Source organism: Argentina silus, assembly GCF_951799395.1.
Source record: "Argentina silus genome assembly, chromosome: 21".
Lineage (NCBI taxonomy): Eukaryota > Metazoa > Chordata > Actinopteri > Argentiniformes > Argentinidae > Argentina > Argentina silus.
This window is the reverse complement of record NC_139675.1, coordinates 10,734,125-10,744,766: the sequence shown is the minus strand read 5'-3', so window position 1 is coordinate 10,744,766 and position 10,642 is coordinate 10,734,125. Positions and strand designations below refer to the sequence as shown.

The 10,642-nt window shown below is 49.2% G+C and overlaps 1 protein-coding gene across 1 annotated transcript in view; it reads left to right on the top strand.

The window, feature by feature from the left end:
- The window catches only part of sgcz (sarcoglycan zeta), a gene marked incomplete at its 3' end in the record, with an annotated part of 145,836 nt that overhangs the window by 113,340 nt on the left and 21,854 nt on the right, over positions 1–10,642 (top strand). The window contains exon 5 of the mRNA XM_083692737.1: positions 7,423–7,495. Within this exon, the coding sequence (XP_083548863.1) occupies positions 7,423–7,495 (73 nt within the window). The remainder of the gene's footprint in view (positions 1–7,422; positions 7,496–10,642) is intronic.

The window sequence follows — 10,642 nt, the reverse complement described above, 5'->3', positions numbered from 1 at the left end:
TCTCAGCGTCCAATTACTTGCTGCTTGTACATACTATACTGTTGTTAGTCAAGCTGAGTAAGCGCAGCTAACTGCAATGGCTTTTTTAAAGGTTAATGATTGATCTTGTGTTTATACTGTACATGTTGGTTGTGCCTAAGGGGACATAGTGTTAATAGGACATACTGAACCTTTGCAAAGCTTCCATAACGAGCAGCAAATTGAATGTGATAAAACCTCCCAATACTTAGTGAATTGGGCCTTTACACGATCCCCCTTGGGCACAGCAGAGTATTAGAGTAGTTGAACACTTGATGAAAACATTAAATCCATTGTTGTAACTCCATGGTAGCTCAATAAGAGGAAATGAGGATTATATAGTGATGGGTGATGCGTCTATACACATTCTGTACTGTGTGAATCCATTTTGGGTTAAACAAAGGTATTAAATACTTAATTACATCACCCTGTACTCTAATCCTTCCCTGACTAAAAAGAGCACCCTGATTTATGCCGGTGACAATTCCACCTTCGCTTTATTAATGAGTGTAATCAAGTTTACATAAATAATTTGTGTACCGCTGTCCATAAATCATTGAAACTTTTTCCACCTGAGGTAGAAAGTGCTGCGCGCTGCATTTTTATGTTGTTTCCCTCCACAGCCTTTGCCTTCAAAAACACCTTCAAAGATTAAAGGTCTTCTTTCCAGGAGACATGTCTTTGAGTGGTTCAAACACTTCAAAAAGACGAGCGACCTCGTTGTTTCCCAGCGTTGCATCATCTCTGGAGTGTTTACTTTCAAAGTCCAAAATAATTCAACATTTTTCCAGGGCCTCAAAGTGAAAATGGCCGTGGCGTATCCGTGAACAACTAACTTTCGGTTCACACTCCACCTCACCGTGAGGCTTGTCCTACAAACTTGACACTTTATTCGATGTAACTGTATAGAAATTAACAAGTATTTTCTTTGAAATTGCATGGTAAAATAGTAATTACACAATAATAACCACGCTTATTTGTTTCTTTGTGATTCAGCATAGGCACTACTTGACACCATTTGGTAGTTAGCACATGTGTAGATTTTTTGGGTGGGTAAACACCACAAAGTTGTTACCAAATGATTCCAATCATGAACCAAATGATGATTAGAATAAGTAAATAGCAGTGGAAACAGTAGCAGAGAGTAAAACCCTACCATCTGTTGTGGAGCTTCCCGCCCCTTTAACGGGTGACATTTCCGGTGTGTTTGATATCATTCTGGAGCATCATCGTTCATCCTTTCCTAATGAAGGGAAAATCTGTATCAATCTACTGCTGTGAGTGGCTCATTTATACTGTTCTGTTCTCATTAATCTTCTGACTAGCAAAGTTTCACAAAATGTCCGCCATAAGTGTACCCTTGTGAGTTGTCTGTCAAAGTTTCACAAAATGTCCGCCATAAGTGTACCCTTGTCAGTTGTCTGTCAGAGTTTCACAAAATGTCCACCATAAGTGTACCCTTGTGAGTTGTCTGTCAAAGTTTCACAAAATGTCCGCCATAAGTGTACCCTTGTCAGTTGTCTGTCAAAGTTTCACAAAATGTCTGCCACAAGTGTACCCTTGTCAGTTGTTTCTCAAAGTTTCAGTGTCAGTTCAGATGTGGGCCTACAGTACAATATACTCTTCCTGCTTTGAAGACTCATTCAAAGCGACGATGTCCTTGTCTTGAAAACAATGTGACACTACCTTCGCTTTCGTCAAAGCAACCATGTCCTTGTCTTAATCAAAGTAACGTCTTGCAGGTACTTTTCCACTCAAGGCGTCCGAACAAGACATTCGAACTGGCGAACGCTCCGGTCTCATCTCGTCAGAAGTCACGTCTTTCAACAGCACCTTCCCTTTCAGGACACACAACGAGGTTCAAACACATCCATTTTGACGTTTTCTGCCAAACACTGTTGGAGGAGAACTGACAAGCATATCAGGCAGAGAGACATCCCAGGCATCTTAATGTCTCCAACAAGCGCTCTGATGCAAAAATACGGAACCGCCTCGTATGTTCTCCCCCACACAAAAAAAAGCAGATGTTTTCTCCAAAAACTAGCATCGTGTTCCTCGGAGCCATATAAAACAGGCTCGCTAGACCTGAATCAATCTACCACCATGAAGACGTGTCACGGCGGTCATGAAGAATTTACCGGAGCTGAACGCTCGGCAGTGGGATCCTATGATCTTTCGCAGTTGTTGTTGTTGTTGCTTCTCTGTTTTGCGTGAATATGAATAATTCCCCAGAGCTGTATGTGTGGGGTGGGGGGGGGGAGAGAATTAAAACCGTTTTGAGGATCGTCGGAGCGTGGCGGAGTCTGGTCTCGGGCATCTCTGAGAGGCGTGCTGTTGATGCCCGGACCCTGCTCTTTTGTGCCGCGATGTTAAACAGAGTCACGTCTCTTATCTTGTTATTTTAATTCAGAAGTGTTCTGTTTTCGGAACGCAAGGTTGTTTTTAGGTTTTTTTGTGATGCACGTACACACACACACACACATACACATACGTACGCACACACCCACAAACACATACACACACATACACACACGTACGCACACACCCACAAACACACAAACACACACACACACACAAACACACATACACACACACACACACACTGTGTCCGTTGCCTTGGTCACTGGGAGCTGCCTCCAGCCAGCCCCCAATCCCCCCCCCACACACATACACACATGCGTCATGCGTCCCCTTCCTTAACCGCTAACACCTGCGATTCTTCCTCCTCTTCCACTCCTGGGGGGAGAGAGGGGGAGGAATGACAAGGTGACAGAGGCTGAGTGGGTTAGTCTAAATAAGTGTTGTAGTTTCCAGGCGGTCGGACGGTTATCAGCTCTCTCTCTCTCTCTCTCTCTCTCTCTCTCCCTCTCTTTCTCTCTCAGCTCACTGCATGGCTCATCGTAGCATTAGCCATTCAGAATGATATGGATGGTGGAGAGGGAGAGGAAGGCAGGACACTCTCTCCTTCCATCTCTCTCTCTCTCTCTCTCTTGCTCTCTAGCTCTTTTCCCTCTCTCTGCCCACCTGTCTGTCTGTCTGCTCTTGCTCCTTCCCTCTGTCTCTTTCTCTTCCTCAGCCCCCTCTCTCACCCTCCATCTCTCTCTCTCTCTCACACCCTCCACCTCTCTCTTTCTCTCACCCTCCACCTCTCTCTCTCTCTCTCTCTCTCTCTCTTCTCTCTCTTCCCTCTGTTCCTTTGCTGTCTTGTTGCATGTCGTCTTGCATCATATTCCCCCTGTAGCCAACAGGCTGCCGTGCACCAGCAGAGAGCAGGAGTTGCATTGTGGGAGAACAAGCCTGAGAGCTCATCATGGTGAGCTTTGGTCAAGTGGAGATTAGTCAAATGAGTGCATAAATCAGCACTTTGGCTAATGAGGACTCCTGTCGTTATCGTCAAACATCAGAATTAGGCCGGGCTTTATCTGCGGGAGTGCGCGCTATTAATCTCAGATCGGCTGAATCATTATTCAACTTTTTTTTTTAGTTTCTTTTTTTAAATAGAAGTGTAAGTTGCTGTGAAGAGTCGTGGAACTCGGGCAGACAGTTACAGAACCAGAGGAGAGGTAGGCACGACATCAGGGTAGGGGGAGTAGGCACGACATCAGGGTGGGGGGGGGGGGGGGGGGTAGGTGTGACATCAGGGTAGAGGAGGGGTAGGTGTGACATCAGGGTAGGGGGGGGGGGGGGGTAGGTGTGACATCAGGGTAGAGGAGGGGTAGGTGTGACATCAGGGTGGGGGGGGGGGGGGGGTAGGTGTGACATCAGGGTAGAGGAGGGGTAGGTGTGACATCAGGGTAGAGGGGGGATAGGCACGACATCAGGGTAGGGGGAGTAGGCACGACATCAAAGTAGAAGGGGGGTAGGTGTGACATCAGGGTAGAGGGGGGATAGGCACGACATCAGGGTAGAGGGGAGGGGTAGGTGTGACATCAGGGTAGAGGAGGGGTAGGTGTGACATCAGGGTAGGGGGGGGGGGGTAGGTGTGACATCAGGGTAGAGGAGGGGTAGGTGTGACATCAGGGTAGGGGGGGGGGGGGGTAGGTGTGACATCAGGGTAGAGGAGGGGTAGGTGTGACATCAGGGTAGAGGGGGGATAGGCACGACATCAGGGTAGGGGGAGTAGGCACGACATCAAAGTAGAAGGGGGGTAGATGTGACATCAGGGTAGAGGGGGGGGGTAGGTGTGACATCAGGGTAGAGGGGGGGGGTAGGTGTGACATCAGGGTAGAGGGGGGGGTAGGTGTGACATCAGGGTAGGGGGGAGTAGGCACGACATCAGGGTAGAAAGGGGGTATGTGACATCAGGGCGTTTTGATACACAACGAAAGGGAACAAGGAGCGAGTTGCGTTGTTGGGATGTTATTTCATTCGATTTTTTTATGATTTTTTTATTACAATTCTGCCTCATCGCCTAAAACCTGGCTGTCATCAGAAACGTTGCCACTTAGGGTAGTTGTCCACTTCACCTTTGCTTGTGGAAAATCTCCAATCCCTTTTTCCATCGGTCGTTTCTTCATCATCCAGGGCTGAACGCCACATTTCCACAGTCCATCAATAAAGACATTCGAATAAGAAAAAGACCCCCGAAAAAAAAAAAACCTCCCCGGCTACGCTTCGAAACCTTAGCTTTTAAAGATAACACATAAAAAAAGGAGTCCCTGAGAGTTAAAAACCGCCAGCGCAGCAGATCGCTTCACCGTCCGCTAGGTTTAAGGGCCGGCGAGAGGGCCCTGGCGGCCATCTTCTTTTGCCTTGTCAGGGGGAAGCTAATCCCGGATTGATCACCAGTCATAAAGTGTTATTATGACTGACATGGCACTCTGGGCTCTCTAATTGACAGCTGTAATGGTCAAAGAGCACAGCACCGGACCCGGACGCTGGATCAGGGCTTTTCCCAGGCTCAGCAAGACTTAACGGCCAAATGAAAAAGAAAAGGGAGAGAGACAAGTGGAGGAGGTGGATGCAGAGGGAGGGAGGGAGAGAGGGGAGGGGGGGAGGGAGGGGGGAGAGAGATGAGGAGGTAACAAACAAATAATGCCGGTGTCTATCACTCCGTCAAGGTCAGGGAGATCTGGAGTCGGTGGTGGCAATGTGTTTTATCTCAATGCCCCCCCCCCCCCCCCCTCATCCCTTTGCCCTATTTATTTCTCTCGCTCTCCCTCTCTCTCTCTCTCTCTTTCTCTCTCTCTATCTCCCTCCCTCCGTCTGAGATAACACATTTAAAAGGCCCGCAGAGAGGCAGGTAATGGTTCTTCGTTTCAGACCAAAGATTTTCTGCCTCGTGCCTCAAGTCATTTCAGAGCAAACACCTCTGGATGTAAGACAAGCAAGGTCGAATGTCCTCCTTCAGTGTGTGTGTGTGTGTGTGTGCGTGTGTGCGTGTGTATGCGTCCATGTGTGTCTGTATGTTTAAAATCAGCATATGTCCATACTCTGAAAGGCCTTCAATGTATGTGTTGAGTTGAAAAGTGATGTATTGTACACGACAAGATTTAATGACTAGCTCATTCTTCCCCTTCTCTCTCTCTCTCTCTCTCTCTCTCTCTCTCTCTCTCTCTCTCTCTCTCTCTCCCCTCTCTCCCATCCCTCCTTCCAGGCTCTGAGATGGTGGAGGCCCAGTGTCAGAGGTTTGAGGTCCTGAGCCCTGATGGGGAGCGGGTGCTCTTCTCTGCAGATGAGAAGGAGATCAGCATCGGCACCGAGAAACTGAGGGTTACAGGTACCGTACATACACACACACACCCACACACACACAGGCACGGGCACACACACACGCACGCACACACACTCAAACACTCTGGCGCATACACACAGACACACACACACACACACACACAGCGTGCACAATCCAAGTGAGGTTTTGCTCAGGTCTTAAAGGAAGGCAGCTTCCAACAAGTCCAGCCCCACAGTATATCAAGGAGAGATGATGTGATCGCAGTATGGGCCTGTGTGCAGCAATGCACGTCGGCAGGCAGAGAGCCGGTCAAGCAGAGCAGAGCTCAGCCATTTACTCAGAGGTGAGGGCAACAGCCTACGAGCTGTCACAGAATTAGAGAGAGAGAGAGAGAGAAGGCGGGGGGGGAGGGGGGGGGGATAAGAGGGATAAGGAGAGACAGTGAGGGAGAGAGAGAGTAAGTAAAGAGAATGAGGAAAAGGGAGAGGGAGGGATGAGAGAAGGGGGTGGGGTGATGAGGGAAAATAGAGAGAGAGAGAGGGAGAGAGAGAGAGAGAGAAAGATTGAGAGGGGAAGAACCAGGCATCCGTCACTATGTTTGCTTTCCGTGGCCTCGGCCTCTCTCTCCCTCTCCTCGTTTAACGAGACGGCAGGGAGGTCAAATGGAAGCGGGGAGGGGTGGTCGGCGAGCGTGCCCCCCCCCTCCCTCCTCCATTCCCCTCTTCATCCCCTCTTTTCTGTTTCCTAATTGCTGAGATCTGTCCATTAGTTTAAAAAAACAACAAAAAAAGCGAGAGTGAGAGATGGAAGGGAGGTGAAGTGGTGGAGGTCTGGAGCGGTGATGGATGTTGCCATCGCCACCCACGTCTGAGCCGGAGAATGAATGAGTGGAGGGAGGGAGGGAGGGAGGGATGGAGGGAGGGAGGGAGGGAAGGTGGACAGAGGAGGGCCAGTGAGGGAGACCTAATGGAGGTTAGGGCTGAACAAACGAGCACATGTCTGCGTGCCTTGTGTGTCTGCCTGGAGGAAATCAGTTGAAACTGTGTTCTCATACGACCATGTCTATCCCTTGAGGAAAACTAGCCTTTATCTATCTATCTATCTATCTATCTATCTATCTATCTATCTATCTATCTATCTATCTATCTATCTGTCTGTCTGTCTGTCTGTCTGTCTGTCTGTCTGTTTATCTGTCTGTCTATCTGTCTGTCTGTCTGTCCACTCTATCTGTCTGTCTATCTACTATATGTATCTGTCTGTCTGTCTGTCTGTCTGTCTGTCTGTCTGTCTGTCTGTCTGTCTAGCTAGCTACTGTATTATTTACCATGTTAAAACAATCCTCATTGAATTGACTGTGTCCCAATAGTCTTTCCTCTATTTCTCACTTCCTTCTCCAAACACAGGAGAAGATCCGAGTATGAGTACTTTGATATTCTGCTCCAATGTTTAGGAAGGAAGCTGGAGTAGAATATGTCTACATAGAATACGGAAACGTACGATGTATGATGATGCTCACCAAAACAAGAGGTTTCAAATGGGTTTTGTTTTAAAATAATAAAGTTATTGGATATCCCCCACCGTCCACACGACTATGTAGCTTGATATGCACCTGATCTTTTTTCATCGAACGATGGAACATGAAGACGTTGTCACCCGTGGCTGTGTGGGGCGGCTGTATTTGTCACTGGTGTGGCTTCTCACGTGGTATGTGCATGTCTTGGTTTTCTCAGGGAATGAAGGAGTCGTCTTTGGCCATTCCGTGGAGACGTCCCATGTCCGAGCGGAACCTTTCCAGGATCTAAAGTAAGAACCTCTGTTCCGAGAGAGCAATGAATGGGCAGTGTTTCGATGTGCGTGTGTGTCTGTGTGCGTGTGCATGTGTGTGTGTGTGTGTGTGTTCACATGCTCGTGCGTGCATAGGCGTATCATGGAGAATGCTAGCATCGCTGAAGAAACACCAGAGCGCCCTTTGCGTATCCGCCCGCGCGTGTGTATAAGACAAACCTTCCACTCTGGCGCTTAGTGCTGGACGCTGGATGAAGCATCCTTTCACCCCGACGTGAGTTCAGTGCAGCAGCAAGGCTGTGTGAGAGGAGAGGGGAGATTCACGGCCGGGCCAGCCATTCACACACTCAATGAGTCAATAATTGAGACAATCAGGGCTGCTCTCAAACAGGGTCAGGCTAGGACCAAGGCCGCACGGCATCGACACTCACCAATCAATGGGGCTGACGGACGGAGCGGACCAGGGCCTCCGCGCTCGACAGAGCACGGCACGCCGCGGCGCCGCGGAACGTTCCAGGGGGAGGCCGGTGGAGGGAGGAACCGGAGGACGGGCGCGTCGTAATTTATCGAGCGGAACGCGGAGGGGTATCGAACACGTGAACCGATATTCCTCTCTAATGGGTGTACTGTAAGGAATCATGTCTCGATTAAGCAGATTTTCTTGTTGCTGTCCCTTTGAGAAAGATGAAACTCTTGGAAACTGTTTACAATGTTTGGTAAATTGCCTTCGCCTGAGCATCAAAGGAAGTGGGATGCGTGCTCAGCCAATGAGGTGTGGTTTTATCTTCGCGCCAGGATGAATCTTCCTTCACCCTGTATGTCGTTTTGATCCGTTTCTAAAGACATGTATTTTATCCATCTGTTTTTCTGTTTCATTGATTTAAAAAAAGATATCCTTTGTTTAACCAGTTGGATTCCATTTCGACAAATATCTATCCCCTATCTCATTGGCTAGGCTACAGTACATATCTTGTGTCCTCGTTAAACTGTCAAACAACTTCATAGCAGCGCCTACGCGTTGGAACAATAATCCTCGAAAATGATTTAGTAGTATAGCATACTGTGCAGTAAATGTATACGATTATACAGCCCCGCGGGCTAGCGTAGCATAGCATACTGTTCAGTAATTCTATCGGATATAAGGCCCCCGTGGGCTAACGTAGCATAGCATACTGTGCAGTAATTCTATCAGATATATGGACCCGTGGGCTAACGTAGCATAGCATACTGTGCAGTAAATGTATGAGATTATACAGCCCCGCGGGCTAACGTAGCATAGCGTACGGTGCAGTAAATGTATGGGATGAGCAGAGAGACAGACAGGGTCCTCGCTGGAGGCCCGCTCTCTTTGATGGAGCGCTGTTGGGCGGCTTCCAGTCGCCTATGAACTGCTTTTATGCAGATGTGGCAGCCTCATTTTTGTATTGTCACAGCAGATTACTCTGGAGGGGACCTATGGCACAACCCACCGAGAAGGGGAGGGAGGGAGGGAAGGGGGGGGAGAGGGAGCTATCGCTATGCCTGGGCCCATAGAGAGAGGGAGGCAGGGAGGAGGAGGAGGGCTGGAGGTCCTGTGCCAACTGGACCTACTCTATCCCTGACACACGGAGGAGGGGAATGAAGGACGGAGAGAGGGGTTGAAGGAGGGACAGAGAGAGAGAGAGAGGGGGGGGGGGAGGGAGAGAGAAAGAGAGGCAGAGAGAGAGAGACAGACCAGTCTTAACAATTCTCCTCCACTAGCTGTTGTGTAACAGAAGGTCTCCTGGTGAAAAGGCATATGAATCAGCTCACTGGATGTCTCATCTTAGCATTCGTCATCCAGACTGATCTGAATGGCAGAGAGAGGGAGGAGAATGACAGGATATCCCGCCCGTCTTTCTCTCACTCTCACTCTCTCCCCCTCTCTCTCGCTCTCTCTCTTTCCCTGTCTCTGTCTGCTATTGCTCATACTCCCCCCCTTCCTCTCTCTCTTTCTCTTTCTTCCTCCTCCCCCTATCTCACCCTCCCTCTCTCTCTTTCTCTCTCTCTCTCTCTCTCTCTCGGTTGACGAGGCCTTTAGGACAAACATGATAAGACTTCAGCACGGCGTCACGTTAAGATGTGCATGGGGAACGTGTCTGTCTCTCCTCTGCCTGTTTTTCTCTCTGCTCTACATGTCTTCCTCTCTCCTCTGCCTGTCTTCCTCTCTCCTCTGCCTGTCTTCCTCTCTCTACCTGTCTTCCTCTCTGCTCTACCTGTCTTCCTCTCTCCTCTGCCTGTCTTCCTCTCTCTACCTGTCTTCCTCTCTCCTCTGCCTGTCTTCCTCTCTCCTCTGCCTGTCTTCCTCTCTGCTCTACCTGTCTTCCTCTCTCCTCTGCCTGTCTTCCTCTCTGCTCTACCTGTCTTCCTCTCTCCTCTACCTGTCTTCCTCTCTCCTCTGCCTGTCTTCCTCTCTCCTCTACCTGTCTTCCTCTCTGCTCCACCTGTCTTCCTCTCTCCTCTGCCTGTCTTCCTCTCTGCTCTACCTGTCTTCCTCTCTGCTCTACCTGTCTTCCTCTCTCTACCTGTCTTCCTCTCTCCTCTGCCTGTCTATCTCTCTTGGCACGTACACCCGTAAACCTGACTGCCATGCTAGTGCGCGTCAATCTCATTATAACCCACAACCACACACAACCATTTTAACAGGGAGCTTCAACTGTGAGCTCTCTCTCTATCTCTCTCTCTCTCGCTCTCCTTCCCTGTCTCTGCCTGCTCTTGCTACCCCCCCCCCCCACACACACACACCCCCTCCCCCTCTCTCTTTCTCTTCCTCATCCCCCTCTCTCAACTGCAAGCCGGAGACCTCTGACAGGGCCTTTACCCCTGCAGAGCACATATACTATTTAACACGACCCATTACACTGCATTTCTCTCTCTCTCTCTCTCTGTCTGTGTGTGTGTCTCTGTCTCTCTCTCTCTCTCTCTGTGTCTCTCTCTCCCACACATACTCTCTCTCTCTCTGTCTGTGTGTGTGTCTCTGTCTCTCTCTCTCTCTCTGTGTGTCTCTCTCTGTGTCTCTCTCTCCCACACATACTCTCTCTCTCTATCTCTCTCTCTATCTCTCTCTCTCTCTCTGTCTGTGTGTGTGTCTCTGTCTCTCTCTCTCTCTCTGTGTGTCTCTCTCTGTGTCTCTCTCTCCCACACATA